Raw genomic sequence first — 13323 nt, forward strand, 5'->3', positions numbered from 1 at the left:
CCACTATTCTACCCCTTAGGGATGTAACTCTTTATAAGAAAATCGTTTTACATGACACTGTAGCAGTTTTGGCATTACCAGCACCTCTCATATAAACCACGCTGGAAACTAGTTTTTCCTGCCAAGTGCCTTTTGTACATATGGTGTTTAACAATGCTCTGCAGGTCTGTAAGCCAATAATAATAGATGCAAGCTAACAATCTGGAGACAAACATATATGTAACACAAAATGTGGCTACATACTTACATATATGTATTTAACTACATACCCCCCACATGCATATAAACATACATGATTTAAAATATTCTTCAAATTAATATACTAACTTTAACACTTGCAAAAAAAGTTTCTCTTTCAATTTGCAGTAGTTTCCTAAAAACTAATTCTGCTCCTATTGACATCAGAGGCAGAACTTCCAATAATCTCAACAGCACAGAATTTGGCCACAAGAAACACGAATAAGAACCATATTTAAAGACACATTTTTAAAGTCTTCCAGCTATGCAAGGATAGACTTAGTGCTTTGAAACTTTGTTGAGGGAGTTAACCTGGCAAATTACAGTATAAAATAACGTTTTTATATCCTACATCTTTGACTAGTTAACAATAAATACTGCATATGATAATAATATATATAATAATAGAATAAAATCCATTAATTTATCTACATGGGGTAAGAGAGATGTACCTGATAAAATGCACATTACTGGTAATAACAAACTTCATATGTCTTTTTTACATTTGAGCAGTCTGATTTTATGTCGTACTCTGAAGACAATCAGTGAGTAAAACAGTATTTAATACAAACCTTTAGAATTAAGACGATTTTTATAAAGATGAGCGATACAGTAATAAGCATTAATATATTGGCAGCTGTTACATAAAGTAATGCTGAAAATGCTTACCACTTTCAAAACAGGCATCAAATATAAGATGTCCTTTTTTAGGCTGTCCACAATAACCAGCCGGGAGAACAATGTACTTGCTCACGTTCCCTGCTATGATATCATCACCTCCTACGTCACTACCTGTTGCAGTAAAAGCAGAAATAAAGCATGAGCATGAAAAAGAAAAACAATAAAAAACAATTGAAGGATATTCTCCCCATGCTTTTCCAAATAACATGGAATTTGCACAATTTAAAATATACACCAGTAAATGAACTTTCTTTTCAAAATTCACGTAAGAATTTGCATAAAAGAATGGCCTCATATATTAAAGCTTCTCTAACAAATCATACAGCCTGGTTTCTTGCACTTGCATGTCTGGCAGTTGAACACACCCTTATGCAATGAAGTCTGATCTCCATTTGAATCTACTACTTTTGACTGAAACTCTAACATGGAGAGCTCTCTGATATTCTGCATGGATTCCCTAGAATTGAACTCCAGCAGCATCTTCCTTGCTATGGGCACTAAAGGGATGGTTTTCCTCTATCACTTTGCCCATTTTCATGCATCTTATATGAACTAACAACCTCTGAAACTGTTAAGTCCCACTCATATTTGAAAATTTAAAGTTATTAAAAGGGAGAGATACTTTCACGGAGATGTGATGATGCAAGCCTTGCTTGCTCAGCAAACAAAGCTCAGAAAATGAACTCAGAAAAAAATTAAATTGTTTTTTATTTCGTAATTAAATGAGAACAAATTTTCGATACTACTGAATGATTTTTGTCAAAATACATCGTTAGTGTATATATTGAAAACCTTGTTCTCACAGTCAAATTATACTGTCTAGCAAATTGCAGTGTGCAAAAAAATTGTTTCCAAGTGGGGATGAAAGAACACTGATTTTTTTTCATTTGAGAAATACAGAAGAAAATAAGTTAATATTTGTATTTTACATTATACATGAATATTACATTTTAATGAAAGAGATACATAATAATATAACTAGCTGTACGTTCTGACATTGTCTCTTCACTATTTACTGTTTGGACAAAAAATGTGTAACAATAGAAAAACTATCTTCTGTGTTAGAGAAAACTAGAAGTAATGTGTATGTCTTCAAGTGCAGAAGGCATGTGATGGAATAATGGGATGATAATATCTTATTTCACTCTGATAAATAGGGCTACTGAGGCTTCTAGAAATAGACTTTTGGTCTGTACTGATTTTTTGACATTTAAATGGGTTATGAGGGATGATGAATGTGACATAAAGCTCGATTTGTTTTATTTTTATATTGAAAACTATTTCACACTAATGTTACAAGCAATTCATATCACCCCAAATGATGAAAACAGCTTATTAATTAAAACTGACCTTTCCATACATAAATGTACTCTACCTCTTGCGGCAAAACACCTTAGCTGAGGTAACAAATTATATCAATGTATGTGACACCACAGCTAAAGGGTCTGTCAGCCTTTCTATTATCCACCCATATTTTCAGAGGTATATAAATCCTGGATTAAAAAATATGTATATCCACCTCAACACTTGGCATATAAATTCGTAGTCTTCCCAAGGAAGAAATTTGAAACTCACTTTCTCTGAAAAGTCCTGTAACAGAACCAGGAGAATTTAGACCTTTTCATAATTAAAAAATAAATAAAAATAAATAATTAAAAAATAAATTAAATAGCATGTACTATTTTTTCTTTTGCAAAATTACTACTTGCCACCTCAAAGTTATTTGTTTTAGACTGAATAATTACTCACAGATAGCAATCTAGGGCATTTAAAGTGTTTTCTTTAAATGTAAAATTGCTACTTACTTCTGATATTTTTAGCTATATGTATTTTACCCTGCAGAGTTTGGCAGCAGCGCTGCTACATTTTGCTTAAAGGCTGGTAACACCAGAGGCAAACTTGGACTTGAGCAAGGACTCTGTGTATAGCCATGATCATGTCACTCAATACAATTCATCCCACTGCATCATGCAACCTGCCATTTGGAACAACAGCCACAGAAAAAACATTTCCCAAGTTCCAGTCCAGTGCCACTTTGATTAAGAGCCTCCATATACCTGTTGCAGTTAGTCAAGATAATGGTTTGTAATCCAACACATGGAAACAAGGATACAAAAAAATAAATCAGGGAAAACCTGTAGATCTCCACCAAGAATACAGGCGCTGTCAAGGATCAAAGTGAAAGAATAGGAGGCAGAGAGCCAACAGACTAGAGACTGAGTTTCTGCTGGTAAATGTCCACTAGCAAGTCTCAGCTAAAAATAATAGGCTTCTTTTAATTCTTAAAAGATAGCTGGTAAACACCACTTAGATAAAGACGAAATCAGAAGAGATTACATTCATAATACTGCCACCATAAGAGAGTGATGAGACAAGCAGGCAGGAGATAGCTACGTCTCCCTTTCCACCTAACTGACAAATTGGACAATCTGCCAAGGGAAGTCTTCGCATCATGCAGAAGAAAGATGTCAAGAAACTGTGTCCTAGCAAAAAGTTTCCATTTCTTCTTCCTGGACTCATAGTCATTTAACAGTATTAACCTGTTCTTTCAGGTTCTTTACAGCACAGTACTTTGAATATTCAGAATATACTGTTGTTATATTTTGAGTTATATTATCATCTAATCACTAAACATGTGAAACAGCAGTCTTTGAACGTCATGCTATTATAGCACAAGAGCAAATGTCCGTGCTGGCATGTCCTACTCAGGTGATAAAGGAAAGGCCTAAACTGAGCCTGCGTTGCTGTATTACGAGATTACGAGGCACGGCTTCACGCCCGTCTGTTCAGCAGATGCAGCAAGTGTTGCTGAGAATACCTCACCACCTTCAGATGGAGAGCTACGTTACACCGAGCTGCGAGCCCTCAGGCCAGCAAAGAGATCCTGTCCCCACAGCTGGAGCAGGTGTTTCTGACCAAAGGCAGAGATGCGACAGAGCGTGGTGGGGAAGGGAAACTGTAGCTCAATCTCAAACAAAATGAAAGGGGGAGAAAAGAATTAACTGAAGCATATACTGCACATTACTCCTAAGGAGAACCTGTTCTCCTTTGAAAAAAGGTTAGATAAGACAAGCAAAGGCAAGAGTGACTTAGCAAAGAAATTTTCTCATACTGCAGGTCTTATTTTGTCAATTATTTTTCTTATAGGTTGTAAGACACATGGATACTTTATACTAATTCTTCAGAGCTTAAACTCCTGGAGTCTACAGCAGATTCCTAGGATTTACTTTTACCACAGTATTAAACTTTAATGGCAATTTTCTATGAAGTATAAAATCTGTAGGTGTCTGAAATCTCTGTTAACTATAAAAGTTGGACAGTCTTCAGGTATCTGCACTCTTCACTATTGCCATTGTAGAAATATTTCATATCAAAGTAGTGAAAATGAACAGAATCAGTTAAAAGGGACTGGGATTCTTAGGAGGAAAAGTTTAGAAACTTCTAGAGCTTCTTACTATTCTTAAGTTCAAATGATAAAGCCAACACTTTTTTTTATTTAAGCAGAGACGAAAATGGTATTTGCTACAGTAAACATCATGCAAATTTAGGTACATTTTTCTTTAAAAAAAAAAAAGCTTCTGGAGGAAGTAAATAATAGTTATTCTTTGAACTGAGTAAACAACAAGCCCACTTCCAGCTGTGACAAACTTCGGGATCTATGGAGGTTGCAGCCGGCAGCTACCCTCATACTACATTAAGTAGAAGGAAAGCACAGCTACATTAAAACAGACACAGAAAAATTTTCCTGGTAAACCTGCATAATTCTTATAATCTGATTTACTGCCTAACATGGATAGCCAATTAGGAAGGGAAGGTAACATGAAAAGATACAATAACTGCAACTGAACATTGTAGAAGAGTTTCTTTAAATATTACAAATGTAATTCAGATGCCTCAACTTTTTCTGTTATAACAACAAAATTATACATCTTACTACTGATTCTTCTGTCAATAGCTAGAGAACTACTACTGCTGTTGATAAGGTACTACCCTTTACATCAGGACAAACAAACATGAAATAAAGTTTCTGAATTTGATAATTTTCATTTTAACTTCACCTCTTCTGTACGGTCAAATAAATACTGCTGCACTGTTCTTCACAGGAAATGAGCAAATTCACTCAAGCTTTGATCATGAATCTAGTGTAGGTTAGCTCTCCTAATTGGTTTTGATCAATCCAGATATTCTACTTTAGGTCAAACTGTTCAGAAGAAAAAATGATTTCTGAATAACATACCAAAATCAAGTCACTGGCTCTACAAAATGCATTGGAAAAATTGTATTATTTTCAGTGACATCATGAAACTTAATGGCCAAGTTAATGTGTAAAGATCTAATAACCAGATTCCCATCACCCAGGATGTGGAAAGTGTCCAAGTGTCTAGCAAAGACCCTCATCAGCCATGAGCAGTAGAGTTATTGCAAACCCACGCAAAGAAGTGAATCTGAACTCTCAGCATAGTTTGCAATAAACAGAAATTTGTTCAGATGACAACAAATCTCCTATTAGCTCCTAAATGTGACAAGTCTCTAAACGAACACTGCTCAACTCATGTTTTGGAATAGCAACTCTTATGAGGGATTTGCCACTAACTATCTTCTCTACCAACCAGAAAAACACAAAATTATTTTATATCTGCATTTGTAGGGAAAATTCCAAGAACTGTTAGTAACTCATTATGTTATGCTGTTCTTTGAATCTTTTAAGTAAAAGATTTATATTACAATGTTCATAAGCTTCAGCAACACCAATATAGAGGAGAACTTATGCCTCCTATCAGCTCTGAAAGCTCTAGAGCTATCCTAAAAATCCTACAGGCAGCAGCAGTCAGGAACTTGGAATTTAAATTCCACTGATTTCAAAAATGCTAAGAAGAAGAAGTGTCATTTTGATCTTCACAACCACGTATCCTGCAGCAAGGATTAGGAATGACCCTAAGAATCTACACGCACTGCAGAGCGTTGTCAGCCTGAAATCTACTTAATTCAGAGTCGCCATGGTCTGAAAGGAAATGGAAAAAAATAAATATATTAAGAGCAGGGTCTTAACCTTTCCAGGGTCTGGAAGAATACCCTACATGGTACCAACCACACCTGCTGCTTCACATTCAGATACAGTGCCCATACTGTCACTTTTACTTGTTTCACAGGTCAAGCAGAACAAGGACAATGTTGATTATCACGTGGCATTCTCATACAGCTTGGTCTAGTTATAAAAAATAGTAACATGCTGTATTGTTATTTAGAAACACAATCTGAGACTTAGCATCTTTACAGTAAGCATCTCTTCAGCTACTTTCCTCCCACAGTTTGACCAGCAGACTGGTTGTCAAGCGACTGTCTCACAGCACTAAGATATTCATAACCAAAAAAACATGCAAACTAAAAGACAAGCACCATTTTAGCAGAGATTACCAGGTAATTTTTGAGCTTTGCAGAAGTTTTGAAACTACTCAGGAAAAATAAGCTGCCAGCTCTCTTCTATGAACTGGAAAAAGCTTACAGTAGGTTGCATAAACAGGAAGGAAGCTTGCCATTTAACTTCTACTGCACAAGTTACTGTTTCTACAGAGGCTACCAGACAACATATCCTTTTAACCTTCCTAATGCAATTCCTTGGGTAATGTGCCATTAACTTTTTCTTTTGGGTCAGAAGGCAAGGTACGTATAAATACCTCAGACTTTTTTAGATATACATGTCCAAACCAATATACTCATGCAGAAGGCATGGCATGGGTGTCTCAATCAAACCTGAGAGTGGAAAAAGCCTTGTTCTCCTATGCAGACACGTCAAAGCACAATGATCAGTAAAAATGTTTGTATGGAGTCTCTACAAAAGGCTTGGCAGTACTATAAAGAATACTGTGCTTAAACGCTTATACCGAGCAGATAGTAGGCAGCCTTAAGGGAAATAGGAATAAAAAAAGTACAGAAGGTGCTTAGCCCAAGACAAAGCCATCAATTTACTGGCTGATTAAGTATGAAAAGATGACAATAAACCTCCACCACCCAGTCCATTAAAAAAAAAAAAAATGGATCCAGATAGAGATCCAATTACCAATCCAAGGTCAATTATAGCTCCTTTTCAAAATCCAGTGAAGAACATTGAATGAAGGCAACATCTGGCAGACAGATACAGCTCTGAACAATGATCCCTCACTCCCAGTGGTCTGTATTATCTTATAAGTTTACAGGAAAACAAAATAAGTCAACTTGTGTTGATGTTTTTTTGTTTTATGTGTGATATTTGTTTCCTGTCTTGAACCTAAAAGCATAACTTCAAGCTTTACTTCATGAATATTTATTTATTACCTCAATGTGGGCTCTCTCCAGGGATATACATTCTTTATCCCTTTAGTGAAACCAAAAGTGTCCAGGAAGGTATGAACAGGTTTTTCCAATGAAATTAAAAAAAAAAAAAAAAAAGCAATTGGTGTTGCAAACTCAAACAACAAAAAAACGAATTTCATTACTCTTTTTACTGTACTTACAATCTCTACCCTCTCCACTAAAACAGTCATCACCAGAAAGGAAAAAAATCTGAAAAAATTAGTAGTGCTAAATAAGGTAACTGAAAAATAAGTTTACTTAAAAATATTGCAAGAATCAGTCAATTTCGTCTGATACACAGATTTATTCTTTAACAAGTCTTTGGCATTTGATAACATCAAAGGTATCACATGACGCAACAGTTGCTATAGTAGCAATACTTCTTTAAACAACAAAAAAACCAGATCAAACAAAAGCATAAAACATATAAATTGTAAACAAAAATATGATGCATGACATACAACCCCAACTAGCAGAGAACAGTAAATAATAGCTCCAGAAGTCAGCTAGTCCTCGCAGCTGCATCTGAGAAGAAGGTAATTGTATCAGCAAGCCCATCCTTTCTTGAAGATAAGAGATGGCTCTGTTTTAGGTCTGCATATGAGTAATGTGAGATGCCGCAATGCCAGTCGAAGAGTGCATAGGAGGATCTAGGTCACCAAAAGATCTGTGAGGGAAGCAGCGTTTCCTACCAATCAAGAGGAAATTTTGTGTCTAAGGATTCTAAGGCACAAGAGGAATGGCAGAGTTAAAGCAGATGCTTTGTGTGATACTACAGAACATCAACGGGTAAAGCTTTTTTTCCTCAAGATCCCATGCATTTTTGAAATCTGTAAGCAACCAATTTCCCAAAGACAAGGAATGCCCATGACCTGCAAAAAACAGAGTCAAAATACACAGACAATTGCAGGGTTTGGAATTGCAGTCAGTAGAAAATGTCAAGTAAGGGCAAAAGCTCATGATACCATCCGCAAAATGGGAAAAAGAGGCAGGTGGTTGAGTCACGCACTAGTGTTCACTGGTAGCATCCTAAAATTCTACAAATATTTCCCATGCTACATAATATTGAAAAGAAAAAAAAAACAACAGCGTTCATACACCTGTTTTCATAGTAACATAGAGGAAGATGGAAGAAGTGGGAGGAAAGGAAGGGAAAGATCCATGCCACAGTTCCAGCAGTTGCCCAGGTATGGAGCACTGATTTAACAAAAGCAGGATACCGAGCCTAGGCTGTTAGGTACACTAATCAGACCCATGTCTGTACTAGGTATATTCAAAAGCCTTTCTTTGGCAAGGTTTTTAAATGCAAAATGATTACCTACAAAATGCATACTAAAAAATATTCCTGAATAACCTCAGTAGCACCAGCCATGAGATGATGGTTCAGTTAGTTCTAGTTGGTGCAGATCACACTTCAATTTCAGCGCAGAAGGTCTGAACCAAACCATACCTAATCCATACTTGCACTGACAAAGCAACAGCAAATCTGCCCTATGGACTACACCTTGCCCACTTCCACTCTATGCAGTAAAATCATATTCTATTGCAAAAACTGGAACATTACTTCCTCAGAGGCTTTTTTTTTTCTTTTTCTGCACTGTATATTATAGAATAAATGTTTTTTTTTCTGGTTTAAGATCACAAGAAAGCCATGCGATTAAGCAACAACCAGATCATGATATCCTAACCAGGAGTGTGCACTATGCCAATCAGGTCATCTTTATCCTAAGAGAACAGCGTAACTAAATTGTTTTAATGACAGCATAACTAAAAGAAGTCATGACAAAATAAATCTTTGAGTTAAAAATAACTCACATTGAAGCCAGCTAGATGCAACTAAAACATCTAATACGTACCAAACAATGCAATGATCCTGACCTGTGACTACAAAGCCTTCAATACCTATTAAAGTTGAAATATCTGTAAGTAAGTCATTAAGTTGGTGTGCCTCTCTTCTGTAGGATTGTGGGCTGGAAAACTGAAGACAACCCAACAGGTGATAATTGTTCTTGATATAACAGAGATATAGGTTTATGTGAGTTTTATCAATAGGCTGAAGCATAATTTATTTTATTTGTCCTACATCTCATACCCCCCAGTCCTGACTATCACTTTCAAAATGCTGGCCCACAAAAGCTGTCCCTTAGTAAGTACAAAGTACTATGGAAGTCTTTCAAGAATACTGGCTAGGTTAAATAAACTTACAAACAGTGGTTTTGCTCTTTATGAAAATTACACCTTTCACATTGAGTTCCTAGCACTGTTGACATCTTTATATGTCTGGTGATTTAGCAGGAGCTTTCCAGACCTGTACTTGAAGGATGTCCATACCGTATTTTGCTGGACACAAGCTTCTGTACTTTGATCCAGAAAAAGGCCAAAGAAAGCCAGCTACAGACGAGATGCAGTGCCAGCAATAATAAACTGTACTATGCAAATTAAGTCAGGTTCAGCACTGAGGTAATATAGCTGTGGCTTCTAGCTTGGATCTGGCCTTTTTCTCATTGTCAGGTATTCCCCAGAAGCAATGGGCCTGGTGAGCCTGGGCTTGGGACAGCTATAGTACTACACCAAATCACAGGCCAGTTGTGGTATTACACCAAACCCATCATTCAGTGGTATTTTGATTTTTTTGTTTTTTAACAGGTAGCTACAGTAAATTTGTTGGGGATGCACCTGTCCAAAGAAACATACATATATTTGAATATCTCTGAGTATGTCTAGTGGTCAGGAGACATGACTTCAGTTCCTGATTCAACCACTAACTGGCAATGAATCCTCATGCCATGGGAGACCAGGCCCTCTGTGATGGCTCCACGGAGCACAAAATCCTGTGGGGAAGCATAACAGCAGCTCCACATAGCACATCTCTCTCTTCAACACCATCTTTCATAAATGATTATAAGAGAGAGAGCTGCACAGCACTGCAACTGCTGGGGTTAAGTGTAACAAATAAAATTATTGCCTGCAAGTTCACATGTAATAGTGGATTCATTTAAGGGTGATGCAAGTTCACGGACAATTCCTATCCTGTGTATGATGCACCTTAATTCATGCATCCTTCTTCGGGTCACATTTCTATTTTTCCTTGACTCTTGAACGGGTGTAACTTAGAAATATGGTTGTATCCTTGCTTCCTGTTCATTTTTCATTTAGTGATAGGCATATCTTCTGTCAGTCAGGTCAACAATAGTCTCAGACACATCAAGAAAGATGTTAATTTATTTACTTCGGAGTTAAAAATCTTCTCTACTAGAATACATCTAAAATAATATAGGGATTTTAATAATACTTTTGGAATTAATTGGAATTAATTTTGGAATTAATACTTTTGAAATTAATTACACTGTTACTTTATTAATTGTAATTAATCATTGAAACAACTCCTGTAAATTCTTAGTTGCGAATAGTGTCTTTGCCTCTACTTTCTAAAACAGTCCATTCCCAAATACAAGTTTAAGGCACTGTGGATTTCTCCCACCCAAGCACTGCTTACTCACATAGCTGAAATTACTGTAGATAATAAACACTTCAGCATAATCTAGAATTTCATATCAAACATTAGATCATTGTGGTGTTTTATTTTATTCACAAAGTATAAGTACAGTAGAGCAAAATGTTTAAATATTGTTTCAGAATTCCTGTTTCCTGATATAAAAATGTCAGCAAAGCACATTTGATCCATTAACTACATTGCTGATGCAAGAGTAACAGGAATTTAACTACAGAGAACACTGCTAACTAATACACCATATTCAGCAGTTTTTTTAACTAAGCAAATGCTACGTTGATACAATATTTATAGGAATGTGAAATGCATACAAATTACTTAAAGTATTCAGAACACAAACCAAAACTACCTACTAGAAGGCATACAAACAGAAAGTTGAGATCAAGTTACTGATTATTTGCACTGCTTAGAAATAAAATAACCAGCAGATATACCGCTATTCTGTGTAGTTAAAAAACATCTGTGATTCAGCAGTACTACAGACTGCAGATACAAGTAAGTAGTACAGAGGCAAGTTTACCTCACAATCCTGTTTTACATGGAGAATTACCCACCACCACCAAAACAAAAACAAAAAAATACTGCCTTGGGATTTGTACATTATTTGAGGAATATTTCTTTAATCAAGTATATGCTACCTCATGTGCAGGTTACATGCATGAAAATATGATAGCCATTTGATAGGTGTTATCCAGCTCTAAAGTTTGCTGTGATCATACAGTAACTTCACTGCTTATTGCAAAAAAAAAAACACATCAGCAAACCTGTAATGATTCCTGTTGGGCTTTCCTTGGAATGGATTCCTGCTGTTCTGCTCTGGTGTTTCACAGGAACTGACGTTCCTCTTGCTTTTGTAGAGATTGAAATTCAACACATTCTCAAGGTGATTATGAAACAATATGTAAAAGTGAAATCTTGCCCGTTTTCACTTGCAACTGGGAGAGCAACTGCTAAGTAAATAGCTATGTGAATTAGCAAGTAAGTGAAATAAAGTCAGCAAATTTATGTAATAATAATAATACTCAAAAAAAAATCTCCTCCCACAACCTTTTTTATGGTTGATTTTTGCCAGTACGATTCTATGAAACAGGCCAGTTAACCATACTGAGAAAACAGACAGATATGTATACTAGAAACCATATGTATCACACTGTATAAATTTTATCTTTAACCTTAATACATTACTTATCCTAAACCATAATCAATCATGAAAACACTTTACTATACACATACGTACATGAATAGCTTTACTCATGAAAGCAACAACATCAAAAAAAAGCCACAATCTCACATCTACAGGCACTTGCAGGATCAGGGCCCTAGAATTAACGAAGTCCACATCTTTCAATTTGCACAATTCACAAAATGAAACCAGAATCACTATTATTATTCGGTAGAGTTTTACAAACCATCTGACTTACAAATAGTACAAATGCTTTAAAAAAAAAAAATTAAAAATTTAAGGTTAAACAAAAAGTAGAGCACTCCACAATTCAAGAGCACTCCAAGCTCTTAAATGACAAACTTGGCCTCTGTGGTAATGTCAAGAAAATGAGGAGTTTCAGAGACACCGTAACAAGGAAACTAGAATATGAACACAAAAACGTATACCTATAGCCAATTCTCAGTTCCTTGTAATTTGGTTTTACCTCTACTGTAGATTAATTGCAGACACAGCTTGAGCCTGGAAAGACTTATTATCTCAGGTACAATGCAATCTAAACATAGTAATGCTGTGTCATGGCTCTGCATGCCAACTACTTTGGGGGATTACTCAAGAAATCTGAGCTGGTTTCTATAGAATCACGCAGTTCTGGAAAAGGGCAGAACAGTTAATCCACCAGAAACAAGAGTGATGTAGCATGGTCCAAACACCCAGGGGGGTCTGCTGGAGCCAGCCCGCACCCTGCAGCAATGCTGCTGTGCAACGGCTGGATCTGAGTGACAGCAGTAAGTACCTGAGCCAAATTCCACTCCGCATCCTGTAGCGCCTCATTTACCCAGAGTTTGGTGTTTTCTGTTACTGAGGTATCCTAGATTTTTTTTTTTCTTTAAGTGAAGATAACTACATGGTCCTTTCACTTTATAGCTAGTGTTACTAAGCAGATGTTGGTGGAAGAAAGGAGCAGCAGGAAGGAAAACACCCTGAGTGTAGACAAGTTGTCCAGTTCTTCTGAGAGAGGTAACAGTTATTGCTATTAGGTATCCCATTTGATAACTGGGCTTGTGCTGCAGATCTACGTTTCCCGGTCCTGTCAGTGGTCCCATGTGGAGATCAAGCCAGCTACCTTTTAACACAAGAAGCTGAATTTAAAACCTATTTTAATGAGCTTTATATCTATAAAGTTCAACTTCAAAAAACAGAAATGCTATGTAGGCCATATAAATGCATTCGAAGTCTGATCTGATTTTTTTTTTTTCATGAGACTTCTGCCTAGGAAATACAGTGACAGCAACACTAAAGAAACTTGCAGAAACTTGTTTTACAAATTTCAGTATAAAACCTATTAAAATTTCCAATACGTCTCATTTTACTTTTTATAAATTCAGAAACCTCCTCTCAC

The 13323-nt window shown here is 36.2% G+C and overlaps 1 protein-coding gene across 3 annotated transcripts in view; it reads right to left on the reverse strand.

The window, feature by feature from the left end:
* The window catches only part of BEND5 (BEN domain containing 5), a 586011-nt gene that overhangs the window by 567426 nt on the left and 5262 nt on the right, over positions 1-13323 (reverse strand). For 2 of the 3 annotated variants that reach the window (XM_040564872.1, XM_040564873.1), the window contains exon 2: positions 907-1029. In XM_040564872.1, coding sequence (XP_040420806.1) covers positions 907-1029 — 123 coding nt within the window. Of the gene's footprint in view, positions 1-906; positions 1030-2493; positions 2536-13323 lie in introns of all 3 variants that reach the window. The other variant, XM_040564871.1, reaches the window with a different exon arrangement.

Source organism: Cygnus olor, chromosome 8 (genome assembly GCF_009769625.2).
Source record: "Cygnus olor isolate bCygOlo1 chromosome 8, bCygOlo1.pri.v2, whole genome shotgun sequence".
Classification (NCBI taxonomy): domain Eukaryota; kingdom Metazoa; phylum Chordata; class Aves; order Anseriformes; family Anatidae; genus Cygnus; species Cygnus olor.